This window comes from Pygoscelis adeliae, unplaced genomic scaffold (genome assembly GCF_000699105.1).
Source record: "Pygoscelis adeliae isolate BGI_AS28 unplaced genomic scaffold, ASM69910v1 Scaffold272, whole genome shotgun sequence".
In the NCBI taxonomy this organism is placed as follows: domain Eukaryota; kingdom Metazoa; phylum Chordata; class Aves; order Sphenisciformes; family Spheniscidae; genus Pygoscelis; species Pygoscelis adeliae.
In genome coordinates this window covers 1,341,720-1,360,502 of record NW_008824282.1, presented here as the reverse complement: position 1 = coordinate 1,360,502, position 18,783 = coordinate 1,341,720, and the positions used below count along the sequence as shown (strand labels likewise).

Genomic DNA, 18,783 nt, shown 5'->3' with positions numbered 1-18,783 from the left:
GTAGGAAAGAAGCAATTGCATCATGCAACACAGGAGCTGGCAAGCTATGGACTCCTGATTTTAGCCTTCAAACTCAGCAAAAATATCCATCCAGCTGCTCTTCAGAGAGATTTCTGGGATCCCCAGAAGCTTTATATTTTTCATTCTCAGGTTGTGTTCCAGCAGTTCCATTTTCATACACAGTTTTCTTTGGCAAACTCTATTACCACATTACCGCAAACTCCCACTTCAAGTCTGAAACATATAGACTTTTCTTGCATGTACCATTAATTGTAAACATAAGTGCTCACAATTTAGATGTATCATATGAAGTTTCCTCCAGACTGTCCATTTTTAAAGGCCCTCAATAACTAACGTCAGCAAATTGCAACAGAGATTCTGCCAAGGGTGAGCTTCAGGGCACTCCTAGGTGTCGACAGAAAGTCTGAATTTTTGAAATACTACTTTTATTTTTGGTGTTGTAGGGTAGGAAAACCGACAAAGTACAACAAACAATGAAGTCTCAAAAAGCTTAAAGAGCCTAAAAATGAGAGCAGTGTTGCCTGTGCTTCTAAAGCCAAGTTCAGAGGGATGGAGGAAGGCAAAGGAGTAGGGAAGATTCCTTCTGATAGTTTCTTTAAAAACACATCCCACATCTAAAGCCCAAAGGGGTGCACAGTTAGCTTCTCAATATACATACCTTCTGGCAAAACATCTTTTTAGCATAGGGTGAAATCCCTGAGGATGCCATAGGTGTGCCCAGATCAACATAACTTCCTTCCTGAGTGAGGTAAAACCAGCTAGCCATCTGCTGCGCTTTCTTGCAAGGCCAGAATAGAGTTCAAAGTTAAAATTAAGCCCAACAATGAGAGCAATGACTAGCGTCTCACTTGACCTTCATCCTCCAACACAACCCACTTGGTATTGCTGCCTATGGGCCAGCAAATGCTAATAACCACCTCGGTACATGAAAAGTCATGAAATTAGAGCAAGGAAATCCCAAACCATGTTAGCATAACAAGAGGCCAGGAAAAGGCTGGAAAGGCTGAGAACAACTGAGTAAAAGTTAATCTAAAGAAAATATTTTTGTTGCATGAAAATCCAGTGAGGCTTAAGAACTGCATATAGTGCTCCAAGAACCAAAGAGCATGGATATCCTTATGTGACATGAGGGATGTTGACAAAGGATAGCTCAGGGTTATGTGCTGTGTTTGAAGTTTCTGTGCCTTTTACACTTATAATACTTCAGACCTCTTCAGATTTGAAGCAACAAAACTATCTGGATTTTTTTTTTTTTTTATAAACTGTATAAAGTGAACTTCTCTTACTTCATAAGGGAATTACAAACCACATGCAGTAATATGTACTTATAGTAATTAAGCTACTAGCAATACATTCTTCAAACCACTGATTAAGATGACCTCTTAACATTTGTTTTTATAAACTCTTTAAATGATTATGGCAATATATTTTTATTTTGCATTTCAGAATAACTATACTACTAAAGCTTTTAAGATTCCACATTTTTGAAGAGGAGTAGGGACTGGAACACACACACGTGCAGGAAAAGGCAACTTCAGAGCTTTCCTACATTTTCCAGTTAGTACTTTCCTAACACAGAAGGCACCTGTAAAGCAGGTAGCAGAAAATGCAGAGTGATGTATAAGCCCAATAAATAAGCAGCCACCAGCATAGTCTATTGCCTGAGACCTCATTCTGAAGCTAAAAAAATGGAATAAATCCAACATTTGTACACTGTTTTGCTTTGGCTGTCTGTTCCCTTTCCCTTCCTAGATTAGAGTACATTTTTAAGCCAGTAGCAGCCAGTTGGTGTAATTAAAATCTACACATACGGCTCATTTGGTTGCAGAAGTCTTTGAAAAACATGTAAAAAGACTGCAGCCCATTATGTGGCTACAAATCTGAAAAACAACTGCAGCCTTAGTCCTGTCCCCTCCAGCCTTAGAAAGCCTGGTTCTGGCCCGACCCGTGAGAGGCACACTTCCCTCGTGCTCCCCTGCCAGCTCAGATAAGATTCGTGCAAGGAGCAGCCACAGTGCTCCTCATGCTGAAGTGGGGCGCTGGGTTCTGCCTCCACGTGAGCCAAGCTGCAGCTGTTTCAAGCCAGGCATACAAAAACTTCCAACCATCTAGGCTATGCTCTGATCCAAGCAACTGACAAATTTCTTGAAACCTGGCCAGGTCTGGTAAAATTGGGGTATTTGGCAACTCTGCGAATGGAGCTGCTTTACAAGGAATTCCAGCAGCTGCCTGATGCTGCATTACAGGTTTGGCCGACCCTACCCATGAGAAGGAGTGGATCGGGCAGCTTGCAGGCTAGCTGAACACGTGTACAGGGGCCCTTCAGAAGGTGACTTGCTTTCTTTTGAGATGACAGCCCTACTAATAGATAATGAAATGCAATAGTTTATTAAGAATAGCCATCCTATCAGCGTGTGTGAAAAAGCAAGTATAAAACAGAAGACGCAAGCTGGCTCCTAGAAGAAATTACAGACTGATTGTTTCCCTTTTGAACTCTAGCTATCATCTGCACAAGTCCTGTGCATGTAAGATGCGACACCCGTTGGGATGTTCCTCAATGTTCAAAGAACTTTATAAAAAATAGGGAGTTTGTTCTTTAAGTAAGTAGAATTTGTTTTACAATATAGAAAATAACTAAAGACAGAAAGTAAAAAGCTTCAGCTTTTCAGAAGTGAAGTTTAGGATCTTCGAAACTGAAATCAAATTAAAGAGCATTAATTTCTGTCTCTTCAGAAGATGGCCTGTTCACTTTTTTTTTAATAACATGAAGGTATAAAAATACTAAAATGTCTTACAGAAGATTGCTTCAAAAATGCCTATGATAGAACCTGAATGCTGTTGATTTCAAGTCCTGTCAAAAGTATAGCTAAGAACTAAAAGTTGGATCATGACGTCTCCAAGTCTAAGTGAGGCGTCATGTATTCAAAACCATCAGAAATGGTCTACACAGTTTCAGTCAAGAGCCAGGAACAAACCAGTGACATGAATTCCACTCCATGGATCTCATTTAAAAGACTGCATGATTGTCAATACAGTAGTGTTTGTAGGAAATGTGGATTTTCTCATGTATTGCCAAATTATAAAATCAAAGTGAAGTATTGGTCCTCTGTTACGGAGATAAGAGCATTTCCTCTCACTATACATTAACAATTGGCTCATACTGAACATAATAGAAAGTTAATTAGCCCAATTTAGTATCCTGGCAGAGGACAGCTTCGCCCAACCATGCCCAGATGTTTCATTAACATTTCTAAGTGTTAGTCTAAAGTACAAAGCAATTTTTCAGGAAACTTAACATCTTAACTGAATTATATTCATAACAATGCTGCAGGGGAGAGGGGGAACAAAAAGGATCAATCAGGATTTGAACCTGAGAAGAACTTCAGGAAAGTTTTGGAGAGACAAAAGCTTTTACACCCAAATCTCCCACGGAAATAAACTTTACAAGAAATTTTGGAATAAGAACCAGATTTCAGTCATCTGTTGGCTAGAGATAAAACACTTGTGGAGATCACTGTGGTCTTCCTTATTTTGTCCATGCTCTGAAACCTAAACGTTATTGTGACCATCTGGACCATCATAAATTAAATATCATGATAAAAGTAAATTAAAAAATATTTTCTGTCAGCGATCATATCAGGTCACTGGAACACCAATGAACTCCATTCCTAGAGAGGTGACAATCCTCAGGCACTAGACCTTTCTTGCAGCTCCTATCCTGGTACAATTTTCAAAAGACAGTATGCCAGTATGCTTTTCTACTTAAGTGTTTAGGCAATTTTAAGAGATGACACAGAGTCTGCACAAAAGAAATATCTTCTAGAGCATGGTGTTAGACTGAGGACCCCCAACACACGCACAAGAAAATAATGTAGAGACTGCCTGAATTTCTAAGGTCTCCTAGAGGATTTATAGCAATTTGCAATCAAGAAAGGGAGGATAATACAATTCTTCTTCCATTCATAGGCACTGAACTCACTTGACTTCTCCAATTATGAAGATGGGTTGCCTAAACCATTTTCTATGGTTTTCTTTCTCAACTAGAACAGTATAACGACTGTAGTAAGTCTGTATTCTTCCAATAGCTTCCTTTAAGATAAATATTATTACGTACAAGGAAAGACTCTCTCTCAAAGGTAATTAAAACCTGATTTACTTTTTGAACAGTGATATCCTTCATGCCACTCGCCCCACCTCCTTATACAATAAGATCGAAAAGAAAGAAAAGAAAAATGAATACTATGTACATGATAAATATAAAGTATTTGGGGTTGGAATATGCTCCAAAAATTATTTTCAGTTCAGCCTCCAAGGCATGAACATTCTGGTTCAAATGAAAATATATCATTTCTACTAACTGCTATTGACAATAGTTTTGTGAGAGAGTCCTTAAAGAGTGCGTTTGTGGGGGTTTCTAAAGCTTTTTTGTACCATTGTCAGACTCATTTTATTAAACAACAGCTGATTCAATTGCAGTTAAAAAAATTACAGAGACCTATTGTTTCACTTAATAGACATAAGCATTTAATTCTAGTTCAGTACCTTGCAGAAACATGCAAACATGGCAGTGATGGACTGGCACACAGACAAAATAACTTTAAGACAAGGAAGTGCTGCCATTAATACATTGTGAATCCTTTCCAAAATTCTCACCCCCCGCACTCCCCTTCAATAATAACAGTAGCTTCTTTAAATAACAGCCCATTTGAACACTTGCTCTTGTGGAAAGTGCAGCACATGAATGAATCCTATCCCCTCCTGAAAAGGTTCTCTTTGAAAACCATTTTTTGTTAGTTTAAGTGGGATTTAAATGATCAAATTCCAAACTGGAAAGCACTGTTTTGTTGTTTAAGGACAAAAAAACCCTATCTGGCAGAATAAGACTACAATGGCAGAGTCAGATTTCCAGATAGGTTCTATTACAAGTGTGCTTGGCAATAGTCTGTGCCGTGTAAGTGGGAGCAACAATGGGGCTGTGTCAACTTATGCCAAAGGTGGATTTGCTCCATGGCCATAAAATTGATTTATTGTTTATAGAAAGGACTGAGTCAGGGTGGTAGTGTGGAAAGTCAAGCCAAGTCTTAAAAAACTCATTTCATTACTCTGATGATTTTTTTTTTTAATACTTTTTAAAGAGGTACCTGCTAGAGAGTAAAACCTTCTGATGAAAATCTGTAAATATTAACTCTAAGAAATTTACTGGTACCTAGACCTCATTAATTTAAGCATCTCTATTTTATTGCATGTGGGCAAGCCATAAACAAAAGGAACTATAAGACAGAGGCAAAACAGGAGACAGGTGAAATTTAGATGATTATGTCCAAAACTGAGCCATAGCTGGAGCACATCGTAGCAGGACTCAGTGGAATGATGCATACAGTACTCAACGAGACAAATAGAGAAAATCCTGGGTTCTGGTCTCTGTTCCTCTCATTTCAAGCATTTTATATTAAGAAGCCATTTGATTATAAAACAAAAACTTAGAAGTACCACTTTAAGCATGAAAAATTAGAGTCCTTTCCACCTTTTGTTTAAAATAGTTACTATATTACTATACTTCAAATAAAGATCTGGGCAGTATTGAGAATTTTGTTTGTAGCGTTATTAACAAGAAGAATGGAAAAGAAAAGATCTTAAAAGAAACATGTCACACCATAAGGGAACAGACAATGACAGACCTAACAAACCTGTACTGCAACATGCAATTGTTTCTCCTTTTTTGCTTTCAAGCACATTCCAAAGTCTTTAATTACATTATGCACATTGTTATATAATTGAATCCATCATGTTCTTCTGGTTAGTCACCTTCAGCCTAATTATGTAAACAAATGCATCAATATATACTCACAGGGATCAATAGACCACTCATGCAAAGAGCTCCCTTCCCACATGGCACTACAGACCACTTTCTAAAATGTAACCAATGAAATCTGAGCACGATGGTGGCCAGTTGTCCCAAAAAGACCTCTCCAGATTGCGCTTTCCCAGCATGAGAGTCTCCCATGTTACAGATGAGGTAGCTGACAAACTAGTACCATGCTTCTGCGGGACACTAACAGACCTCAGTGCTGGGCTGCAGCAGGGTCTACGCCTCTAAGTAGAGCTGCTGAGATAGGGCAAAACAGCTGTGTTAGGCACCCAGAACCACTGTGCAGGAATGAAGCCCTGGCATCACACTGCAAACATAGGAGAAACAAGCCTACCTGTACAGAAATGATGGCTGAACTTCATTTTGCACACACTAAAAAAAGACTGAAGTGGGAAAAACGCAAACAAGACACTGCCCATTATTAATAAACCATACTGGAGAACATTTCTGGGTCATGATACTCTTTGGTAGATATGTCTCTCCAGATCAGTGTCATTGTTTCTACACCTGTCAGTCTCTATCTTTCAAAACTGAGACAGAAATAACCTGAGCAGGTCTGCTAAGTTTCCCAAAGCACTGGAAACAGAATGAGAGCTGACACACTGTATTTCTGTATCACAGCAATACTATTTTTCTTTGTTCTTTCTCAAGCTTTCTTTTAAACCACGACACAGAAATAACTAAAAAAGTAAACACCAATAAAATGAGCGTATGGAACAAGCAGAAGCAGAGATCTTCATAGCATTAATACACATTTGTTGCAAGCAATTAAAAGAAGTTTTTGTACCTGCATTATTAGTAACAGCATCATTAATATAAATATATGCTATTCAACTTCTGTAGTTTCAAATAAAGAGGAAAAAACTGGAATTCTGTAGCATATCTCTGTAAAGCTGAAAATCATTGCACCAGATCCCTACAGTTAAAACAATCCTATTTCTTAGAGTTAAGAGGCTTGTACGTACTCATTGATAAGTTCAGTCTTGGTTGGTTCCCTAGAAAAATTCATAGTATCAAATTATATATGAAACTTGCAAACTAGGTGTTACACTGCATACAGTGCAGCTTAAGAATCTAGCTCTGAAGTTATGTTGACTGTAAAAACATGAGATGGTAAACATAGCTGTAATTCAGAAGATTCAATAGAAGTCATGCTTTGATTATGTTCAAAAGAAAAACATGTGTATGCAACTTTTTAAAATTAAAAACATATTAAAGTGTGGAGAAAGCCCAGTTGAAGTAAAGGACTTGGACTTCTGCAGTAAGAAGTTGCAGGTCGTTATGAGTCACTGCCATCATTCAGTTTCCTCAGATGCAGAACAGAAATGGAGCAGATGTAGGAAACTGAAACAGACCAAGCAAGAAGCAGAGCGTGACTCCACAAATGTAACCCAGAGGTAATTCATTAGAACTTATTATTTGGTATAAACTGCCTTGTGCTGCCTCTCCCAAGACTAGAAACTGTTTTCCTTTCTCCCCATCTATCCAGAATTTTATGAATGCTTTGGTTCTGTCACAGGATGCCTACTTCTCATTTATCCATTTAATCATCTTTCTGTGCCATAAGAAAGAAAGTTTAAGGATAGCAATCTCTTGGCTGTAATTTTCTTACTGGATTCTTTTATCTTCCACAGTTCAGAATGTTCACAGGAGAACAAGAGGAAGAATAGAAGAAGAAAATGCTATATATGAAATATATTGATACTGCAAAAGGAATCTTGTTCACACAAAACTTTCATTGCCAAACTTCAAACAAAACAAGGAATAGTTGCATGACTCATTAGCATCTGCAAGATTTTAAAACTCAGTGACCATAGCTTCAGTTCAAACTAACCCATTAGAAAGAAAATTTATCTTAATCTCTATGTCATTAAACTAATGTCCATGGGAAAAAATAGCCCCAAAGATTAATGCCTTTTAGAGTGTGCAATCTGCAGTATGCCATGAAATTCCCGAGTCTCAAAATACCCTGTCCTAAAATGGTCCCAGTCTACCCAGCAATCCAGCTTCAAGTTACCTCAACAGGTTTGTGATTCTGAAATGGCATTTTAAATGTAGAATTACAAATACAGACTACCAGAAAAGAGCTTTCCAGAATGTATTGTGCTTCAGATGAAAAAGAAAACTTCATTTTCAGGGTGGTCTCTGGTTCTTCATTCATGCAAGTGGCATACACATCCAAGGCTGTTTTTTTCCCCTCCCTTGTGCTTAAATCACAAGTTTAAGTTGGACTTACGCCGTTTTGCCCTCACTATCTTGTTTGGTGGCACTGGCTCCCTTTTTACCCAGCAATGAAGCCACTTTCTCAGGATCGCCATTCTCCACTGCCTGCAGCAGCCGATCATCGTTCTTATTCCACTCATTGGTCTGGAATAAAAGAAAAAGAAGGGATATTACTAGTACCAGCGCTGTGTCCAGGCTCTCCTGAATGATCCTGCACACATTTATCACAATTGGAAGCTGAAACAAAAGCCCAACCCAAAGAAATGGCACAGAGAAAGCCACATAAAAGTAATTTGCAAGCTGTGCAACACAGGTTCCCAAGGACTTAATGGCTCAAGCCAGGGCCCAAGCGACCACTGGAGATGACCTCTAACATGGAAACTGTTATACGTAGGAGAGTAGTGCAGGAAAAAAAAATCCACTTGTTCTTACTGAATTTAAAAAAGTTCTCCTTCATTTGTCTAGTCCTGGTTTCTATTTTGGAGCTGCACTGGCCCCACCGGACCTTCATCACATACACCATAGGGATAAGCAATGAGGTGCCTCAGCTGATTCACACCCCACCCTAACAACACAGGCCAGCCAAAACTTTACATATTTAAGGCTTTTCCCAGCTCACACTTTGTAGAGAGTAACAGGTTAAGAGACTGCCCTTTGCAGACTGTAACTAGCTTTACTGAGCTTTTATCCCCCACATTTGTCTTTAAAACAAACAAATCAACCTCTCAGATAGATGGCACATCCCTAGTGCTGCTGAAAGAAAAGATGACCACCCTACATTTCAATCTTAATCCACTAAGTTTTTTTGCTCCTTCTCATCAGCTGAATCAGGGAAAGGACACTACTTCCTAATGTGATAATTCTCCCTCCCCCTCTGAACTTTCAGGACATGGCCTATTTCCTCTACCAGACGTCCAAGCTGGATCTAGCAAGATACTAAGAAAACAGAGGACAGTTAACCTTCTGTATCCCATGTGATCACAGCAAAACAAGCTCTGGAAAAGGAGGGAAAGTTGCATCCATGTCTTCTAGTCTGGACTGACAACAGGGTTCAGTCTTCAGGAACACCAATCTGGTGCAATTAAAAGCTGCATTTGGATTAGTGTTAGCGCCCTGCTGCACTCAGGAGAGTTATCTTCAACAGACTATGGCTTTCTCTTTGTTATCAGCCAGCCCACCTCCAGCATGACTGCCTATTTACTAGCACTCAATTTCTACACAGCTTTCGGAAGGACTAAATTCGTATTAACATGCTCCTTGAGAAATACTCAACTTAAAAAAAACACTTTGTCCTGAGGGTCTACACACACTTTTTTGCCCCCAGCTGAACAAAAACTTCAGTGTTTCTCTGTCTGGACTTGTGAGGAAAAGCCTACGAGGTGCACACTGATATGAACTAACTCCACAGGCTGTGCACACCCTGAAAACCAGAACAGGAAGAAAGTGTTCCAGGTTACTAGTTATTTAAAAACCCCATTAAAAAAAAACATTAGGGAGAGTGCAGTCTGAGCAGGAGAGCAGACAGGAGTGGAAAGAACACCACCTAGAACCAAGGGTATGAATGGCAGCTCTGTCAAAAGAAGTGGCATGCAGAAGACAAAGAGCAATTGCAGTCTGTTATGGCAGCGGTATGACTCTTGGGTAAATGCACATCAAGCAGGTTATATTCTTTTTTCTTATAGCAGTGGAATAAACCTCTGTAGACTCTAGTGCATTAATTACAACAGCAAAAAAAATTGTTTCCCCTAGCCATATTTAGACTCCATGACAATGAGTGGCCAGCCAAGCATCAGGCTCCACCTAAAATGAAACTCATTGCATATTCTTCATTTGGGGAATTTCATGCTTTAAAGGGAGCCTATTATTAAAAGCAGATGTTAAAAAAAAAGTGTCTTACTTGTAAATAAAATACTTTAAAGTTAACACTCTTTGTTTGACAGCATATTATGCCTTTTGTTTTGGAGTTTGTCCTGTTTCTGTGTTTTTTATTATTCGGTCATATAAGATATTTAAATATAGGATATTTGATGAATCACCCTTACTCACAAATCACTGAGATGACTGTAAAGCACTGGTAGCACCTAACCCCTGCACTTTTTTTCTTTGCTTGTTTGTTTTAAATCTTGGAAAGAAAGAAGGAGATGGCATGTAACATGATAATCTACACACCCCACACACATACGGACACGTCTAACCCAATACTAACCCGTACCTTGATAAAAAAATACAACACCCAATTTAAGATTTTCTCATGACCTGAAATAACCAGTTTACTTCTAAAACATGAAACAGAATAAGCTACAGAATATGTTAAGATTAAGGCCTGCTGAAAATCCTTGGCAGAACAGCTTTCAGAAGAGCATTCAGCTTTTTAGTACAAAAATGGCCATGTCTTCAAGAAGCAGTTTCACGAATATTCCTTCAATACTCAGCTATTAAATTGAAACATTATTGACATATAATCCAATATCCAGTATTCTGGCATAAGCAAGCACACTAATGCCAACTCCCAGATTTAAGAAAGAACTGAAATCAGGAGTCAATTTTCCCTTTGAGAAGCTGCTGTGATAACTATATCCCTGTCTATAATTACACTATCATTAACATCCCAGACCCAAGAGAAACTAATACAGCTGGGTCCCAAATCACCCCTTAGTATTTATCTAGTGTGGAAGCTGCACCTCGGAGATTATATTAGATATTGAATGGGGAAGCCTGGAGTGTTCTGAAAGTGATTCTGATGTTGTAGAATGATGCCCTGTTCATGCTAACAGTAAAATGTTTTATGACATATGGTATTAGTCTCTTACAAGAACAGAGACTTTAATTCATCTTTACTGTAGTTTTCAACCATACCCTTTTCGGTAACAAAAAATACGCACTCACACACACACAAACACAATTAAAGATTTAATGATGCCACATTTAAAAAATTGCTTCCTACTTATCTGTATAGCTAAACAGATTCCCTCATATTTAAGAACTAAACAGAACCGAACTTGGACAAACCATTAAGTAACGCAGTCGCTCACAGGCACCCTGAAAACACTCAGTTCTATCAGATTCATCTCAGTGTCAAGGAAAGGCTATCAGTGTACGTTTCCTTATTTTTCACACAAAGCTGGTAATTCTTTTTCCTGCTTAGAGGAAAGTGGTAGAGGCTGAAGGCTAGGATATGAAGATCTGTATTTGGTAGTCATTTTAGACCGCTGTTTTCAGTTCTATATCTAATTAATGTCTCTTCTTCTAAGCACTGTAGCTCAGAGTTGTTAAAGGAATGAATAATTTTAGAGACTGCCACATACCTAATCTGCTTACATTAGTTCTTTGAATTGCATGTTTTCAGATTTCCTTACTGATGCTATAACATCTTTAACACTACTGTATCAGCAATTTTGTTTTGCTCCTGGAAAACAAAAGGATACGTGCAGTTTCCCTTCATCATTGTGCAGCAGAGTTATGCTCATTTATAAACTAAAATAGCTGTGTTCTACATAAGATGTCATCATGCTGTATTGCCCATATAAAAGCTATGCATCTTTTCATTAAAGCAATAAAGGTGTCATTCTACGGCATCAATAAATGTGTCATTATTGTAGATGAAATGTCAATTTTATATTCAAGCTGTCTCAAAATTATACATATTTAACTATAATGCAAGTTATAGAAATCTATTTACAGACATTATTTTATTTTCAAAATGAAATTAGGGATAAATCTGTCCACACAGAAGAAACAACTATGCAGGCATCAACTGTTGCTCAAGTATTCCTCTGATAGGACTGAACTGTTTTTTTCTTCCCCACTGTGTTCAAAACAGCAGCATTGTACAATGCATTCCAGAAGTTAAAGGTACAGCTAATAAAATAAATGGCATGCAATGGACTCTCAAAAACATGCACTCTAATAGGGAATTGTAGCCCTACTAACCATCCTCTTCAGGAAAAAAAAAATCTAGAAGGCAAAAGAATACATATCACACCCAGAAAGACACTGTACCCTGGACCTGGCAAGCACATACAAGGCATTTAAGTCAGTAGGGCTCTCACAGTGCCTCATGTAATCAAAAATTGCACAGCCACTGCTGCCCAGAGCAGATCAGAAAACACAGATCTCTGAACCGACACAGTGACTGTTGCATTACACACAATTTCTGAATCTCTTGTAATATTAGCCTGTTTTTGACCCCACAAGTCACACTTATCATCAAGTACCCACCAAAGACTTGAGACGTAACTTCTGCTGGGATGATGCAAAACACAAGTACTCCCAGCCATGGTTAATATTGGTCAGTGTAAAAGCCACCTTGAACTGCCATTTATCATACAGCACCAGCATTTGCCCCTCCTGGAAAACATGCATATGAGAGATGCTCTCTTCTGCCAAGAGTATTGGAAGGACTGAGGTGGCCAGCATAACTGGAGACCTTAACTTCATAAACCCACTGCATCAAGCTTCCTCCACCACAACCGCACAGACCATCCCGTTCCACTTATCCAGGCAGCCCAAACATTTCTGTAAGGTCCCTTCTTCAGTTGCCCCAGTGCCACATCCTCCCCTTCTATCATAAGGCTCCTCAGCACTCACCCCTTGCTTTTATCTACACCCACTGACTCAACTTCCACATTTCATCCAAGTAGCATGGCGCCATCCACCAAACAGCCCTTGGGGAAGTTTCAGTCCTGTTACTACCACTCTTTCAGATAGTATAAATGAATGTTTCCTCTATGTCAGAGATGCCTAGACATGCATCATTCTGAGCAAAGCCATGTAGGGCACATCAAACTGAAGGTTAACACAGAGTAGCAGTAGGGTCTTCAGGAAAATCTCTCTAATATAGCACCAGACTCGAGCAGCTAAGCAGGTACTTTTTATCAGTAATAAAGCTAAGGTTTTTGGGTTTTGGCTTGTTTTGTGTTAAGAGCGTTGCAAATATGCAAGTTAGCCAACTGAGTAGTACAGCATGACACATGGTGCTATACATGTAGCATGCAAATAAAAAAACCTGAGCAGCTCAGTGTAAAGGCAAACACACGCGTGTAATGAATTTGGAAGAATCCGATCCTGGAAAAGACTGCACATGTGGGGTTTCTTTATCTCCACCCACCCCCCCCTTCTGTAGGCCACATGCCAAACAGTTATCAACAGTCTTCCTTCAAACAATTAACATTCTGCAATAACAATGGTTTGTGAACACATGCAAAACTCAGCTGATGAAACACACACTTCAGCTCCATAGAACAGAATCAGTACTCCACTCAGTACTTCTTCAGGTTTGGGGTGATTTTTTCTTGGCAGGGAGAGGGTTGGTTTGTTGTTTGTTTTTTTTTATAACATATGTATACTGTTCAGTTTAGGTAGCAATAATGGGCATTACGTATGAAGAGACAAAGTAAAACTGATCAAAGCTCAAGAAGTGCAAGTTTTTGGATAAAATAAGAAATTTTCAGTCATGCCTAAAAATAATCAATCTTTTCCTACTAACAGTAGTGTAATTATGCAGGGGATCAGATAATTCATCATCCCTAATAAACTCCAACTGCAACAACACTTGCCATGCTGAAGCAAATAAACTAAATACAACACAGTGACAGCTGAAGGGATGGTAAGACAAAATGCAAACATCAGGTGGCTTAGGAGAGCTGGGTTGAAATTTCTGACTGAAATTTAACATCCCTCTCAAGCATGCTCTTTAGTCCTAATTTTAATTTTTCAGACAGGAAACTCTGCTGTGTGGCCTCACTCAGAAGCATCTCTCAGTGACAGTTAAGTGTTTACCATATTTAAACATTCAGGAACCTGAGAAAGAAGTTGGCAGGAAAAAGCTAGCCATGCTTAGGATGGAAAGCCACTCCTGCACAGGGCACTGTCTGGTCAAGGTTAGTGGAGTGAGGCAGAGGTCAGGAGAGAACTCATTGACTTGATTCACACCATCAGTTTATGATTAGTGATTAAAAAGGGCACGATACTCAAGCCAAATGCAGAGTGCTCACACCACCTTCAATGATCACCATCAAGGTAGGCTGAACTCTCAAAACTGCAGCTCCATCAGCCACAGACACACACTTCAGCAGTGGTTACTGACAGTAATTGTACTGACAGTTGTCGACTGTGTGTCTCCTCTAAGCTTCCTCTATGCACAGGTTATTTCCTCTTCAAACCTAGAGATAATTCTATGGTTGCAAGATACTAATAAAGTAGTTACCGTACTCTTTGGGCTGAAACTGCCCAGTAAAAATCCTTCATCACTGGGATCACACACAATGTGTTGATAAATTGACAGATTGTTTTGAGTCCAAAGAGAAATCTTCATATCAAAGCCTATTTCTTATAGTTAAAGCTTGCATTACCTATTTTATACATTGTTTTCTCTGTCACAAAGTGAACATTTTCCTTTCCAGAAGAGAAGCTCAATAATTAAAAAATATGTTTAAAAAAGGTACCTATTCTTTTTTCGTCACCATCACATCAGTATATTAAGCCTCAGTTGCCTTTGAGCTTACCAGTAAATGTCACGCAAGATGTAACAACATATAACAAGAGGTGATAGCTCTACTTAGCACTTATACACAGTGTTTTCCATGTGCAAAGACCTGAGCAAACGTTAACTGGACAACAACTTTGTTTCTTTATCTTTGGCATGCAGCCTACAGGAGATGATTTAAGTGACCTTGCATTGTTGCAAACCTACTGGAGACAGAGTTATGTTATCTCCACTGAAATCAGAACTGCAGGGAAGCTGAGTAGCAAATTGAAATTCCTGATAATTTCAAACTCAGCAACTCACCGTCTGAGAAGGAAAGGCATACTTAAAGACTGGCGTCACAAACAATTGCATGGCAAAGACACCGAACACCACTGCATCACAAGGTCATCCACGAAACTCCACATGTGCTGGACTTCCCAAGAGGGTCTTAAAAACAATAACAATCCTGTTGTAGAGAATGCATTCAGTAGACAAAACATCCCTCAAAGTTACAACAACAGACAATGGCTTTTCTCAAAAGAATGTCTTATCTGAAAACATCATAACCTAGGAGTCAGTGGTATGTGGGTAAGTAGCCTACACCTTTCCCTGCCCTCCATCCCCAATTTAGAGATTGTACTTGGCAGTAGCAAACTTGCATGGTGGGAGTGGAAATCTCCCTTGCAGGGTGGTAGGATGTTGTTGAGCTCAGCAGCAGCAGCTTATCCAAGTCTGCGGCAGCAGCTCTCAGGACATTCGGAGCTTAGCAGATGCCAGAAGCTGCTGCCTCCCAGGCCCCTTTCAATTGCTGTCACTCCAGCTCTTTCCTGTACCTTCAAGGTCTGCCCACGGTGCATATATAGCACCACTGGCATTGCAACCTGACCCCTGTTGCACTGCACTCCACTGAGGCAGCACCCTGAAGGCCATGCCAAAAGATGCTATATTCATTAACTTCACCACAAGTAAGGTCTTGACCTCTAATTAAGTTGTCAAAAAAGCAAAGCGTGACAATGGCTTTGAAAGTAATTCATAGTGATATTATCTAAATGTCACTAATTGCTACAACAGAAATAGTCTCTTCCAGCTTCACTTGGCCATCCATGTTCCCTATTTCAGGTGACTGATGGCTAATAATATTAATTATATTTACACAAGACAAAACATTTGCAGCTCCCAGAGCTTACACATGCATTCCTTTAAAGGTGGAAACAGCAGCAGCAATGCAAGTAACCTGTGAACGTTTTACAACCAGAAGTGTTAATATATTGTCCTCCTCTTCCTTCCTGAGCTACTGTGCCTAGTTGGGGTAACTGTCCATGCGAAGTGCATGAGGTCTGTTTGACACTGGAGACTGTGTTTGTGTCAGACCATGAATTCCATTTGAACCAGAGATAAAAAGCACCATGGGGAAGGCAGGGAGCAGTTGGAGTGAATGAACAAGGAACGGTAACAAAAGACTAACGGTAGATTGTCAGTAAACCTTGATAATTCCCCATTCATTGGGTAGCTTCTGTAGATAAAGAAGTGATTATTATCCATGCAAACCATTTTTTCATGCTGAACCCCAGAATAATGCAACTGAACAGCAAGTCACTCAGCAGGGCGCTTCTAACAGCCAGTGAGGCTGCCTGGAAACTTTCCTGGCAAAAGAGAACTACAAGCTGTGAAATGAAAGGCTCTTTCACCAGCAAAGAAGGGGAAAGATGACCTGACTGAAATGGTCATTTGAGACTGCAAGTTTGGGGATGGGGGGGAAGTTGTAGAAAAAAGTTAGTGTGGTCTTTGCTTAAATAATGACTGGAATTTGCAGCAGGCTGTGAGCTGTGCTCCAAGAACACTCAAGAAGGAAATGAAAATGGAAAGAAATGCATTTAAGAGTTTGCTGTTTTGCCAAGATATTTGTGTTTCTTGTTAGTAAGTTTCTTGTTTTGTTTTTTTTTTTTTAAAAACATGTGTTTGGTTTCACAATTTCAGTCAGGGTTTAAATGCAGAGTAGCCATAAGGTCAGCATAGGGAATCTGCACAGTTAATAAGGCATAGATAAACGGCCTCTTCATAACTCAACTGTAAGATTTAATTTCTGTAAGAGTAAGAAAGTGAGGAGGCTGAGCCCAGAAGTCTGCAAGGGAGGCCAAGAGAGCATGACACAGTCCACCCAGACCAAGGAATACAGTTGGCCTACATCTCGTGAGCTTAGAGGCACATGGTGGAGTTCTGGGTGGGTTGGAAGGCACACAGCTCACACACCGCTGCTCATTTCACTTCCTAGTAAAGGCCACGATGTATTTTTCCTTCAGATACTACTTTTAAGCCTTTTAACAAGACAAAATAAATCAATCTTTGTATTTGAGGAACAGTGAGATTTCCTGTTAAATCTCATCTAGGTACATCAGGGCTTCTATTTTCTTTTAAGCAATTACTGATGTTTTCACATAACCAATTTCATTCAGTGGAGATAAAGGAGAAGTGATGAGCAAAAAGCTCACAACATGCGAGGCTTAGAACAAAGTAAGAAAAACTACATTTAAATCGTTAGTAACATACAGCCAGAGCATCGCAGCAAGTCCAGCTACTGCCCATTGTTTATCACCTCACACATCACCATACAGCAACTGGAGATTTATCTTTAATTACAGATAGCAAAGGATGTAGCAGTAACAACACCACATGCAACCGATCATTCCCAGTAAGACAGAAGAAAGTAAAGCCAAGAATTAATTGTGTATATTTGTATAAATGAAACAATGTTTATCTTAACAACAGGAAAAAAAACACAAGGGTCTTTTTAAAAATAAAAATGCTAAATCAATCCTGTTTGAAGTGACCGTCTCCCATTGTTCCGCCTTTTCTCATAGTTCTAAAGATCTCAGCTACAATGAACTCAGATGACTGTTCTTCTCGTCTTGAAATTACTCAGTAAACGTTACTAAAACAAAAATACATCTAATGGACTACTGTTTACTGCTGGACACACAGCAGCTCTTTCCTTCAAAAAAATCCATAGGGTGTCAAAACACAGACTTAATCCCCCCCCCCCTTCTCAAATGGTTATCCAAGGACCACCAAGAATCCTCAGGTTTTCCTTACACTGAAAAATAAAAATATATGAACAAGAAACTGATCATCAGCATAAGATGCATGGAAAAGACTGCTTTCTAACAAAGTTTTAAGGCTGAAGAACTACTGAATTAACAGATTTTAGGTATGTATCATGGTCAAATAGCAACTCACATAAGGTCTTCCAAGTTTTCAGGATTTCTGCTGCACAACTGCTTCACAGTTGGGAAAAAGAGAAATCATGAGATTTAAAGTGAAATTGGCTGGACAATCTAATCTCACCTTTTACCTGGTAAGTATATTTCAGTGGTAAGATACAGGGACAATGCCAACTATGCAAGCAAAATTTGTTTATTCAGCTGTTGTGTTGACTATCTTGCATTCCTCAATACTGTGTTAGACACAATGGTCTGTGAAGATCAGAGTATGCCTAATGACCAGGGCATACATCTGAACTGTCTCGTTAGAGACAGTGACAGGAACAGCCTGTTAGCTTTCAACACTCAATGACATACACATACCACTTCCTCAGTGGATTATTTTTAAATTCAGCACCACTTATTTCTTGGTATGAGTACCTGAACTAACTACATCTACCTAGATTTTTAGTAACACCCTCCAGTAAATTTAGTCAGAAAACACAGGTACATAATGGATCTTCTTGCTTCCAGATGGGCAAATTCACCAAAGGCAAGTCCTTCCTGACTAACCTAGTGGCCTTCTATGATGGAATGACTACATCAGTGGACATGGGAAGGGCTACAGATGTCGCCAATCTGGACCTCTGTAAGGCCTTTGACATGGTCCCCCACAACATGCCTCTCTCTAAACTGGAGAGGTATGGATTTGATGGGTGGACTGTCAGGTGGGTGAGGAATTGGTTAGATGGTTGCATCCAGAGGGTAGTGGTCAATGGCTCAATGTCCAGATGGAGACTGGTGACGAGTGGTGTCCTGCAGGGGTCCGTATTGGGACCGGTACTGTTCAATATCTTCATCAATGACACAGACAGTGGGATCGAGGGCACCCTCAGCAAGTTTGCAGATGACACCAATCTGAGGGGTGCGGTCAACACACCCAAGGGACGGGATGCCATCCAGAGGGACCTGGACAAGCTCGAGAAGTGGGCCCATGTGAACCTCAC

The 18,783-nt window shown here is 39.6% G+C and overlaps 1 protein-coding gene across 2 annotated transcripts in view; it reads right to left on the bottom strand.

Annotated features, from left to right (window-relative positions):
- The window catches only part of RAI14 (retinoic acid induced 14), a 79,551-nt gene that overhangs the window by 26,674 nt on the left and 34,094 nt on the right, over window positions 1-18,783 (bottom strand). For both annotated transcript variants that reach the window (XM_009318443.1, XM_009318444.1), the window contains exon 2: window positions 8,127-8,257. In XM_009318443.1, coding sequence (XP_009316718.1) covers window positions 8,127-8,257 — 131 coding nt within the window. The remainder of the gene's footprint in view (window positions 1-8,126; window positions 8,258-18,783) is intronic.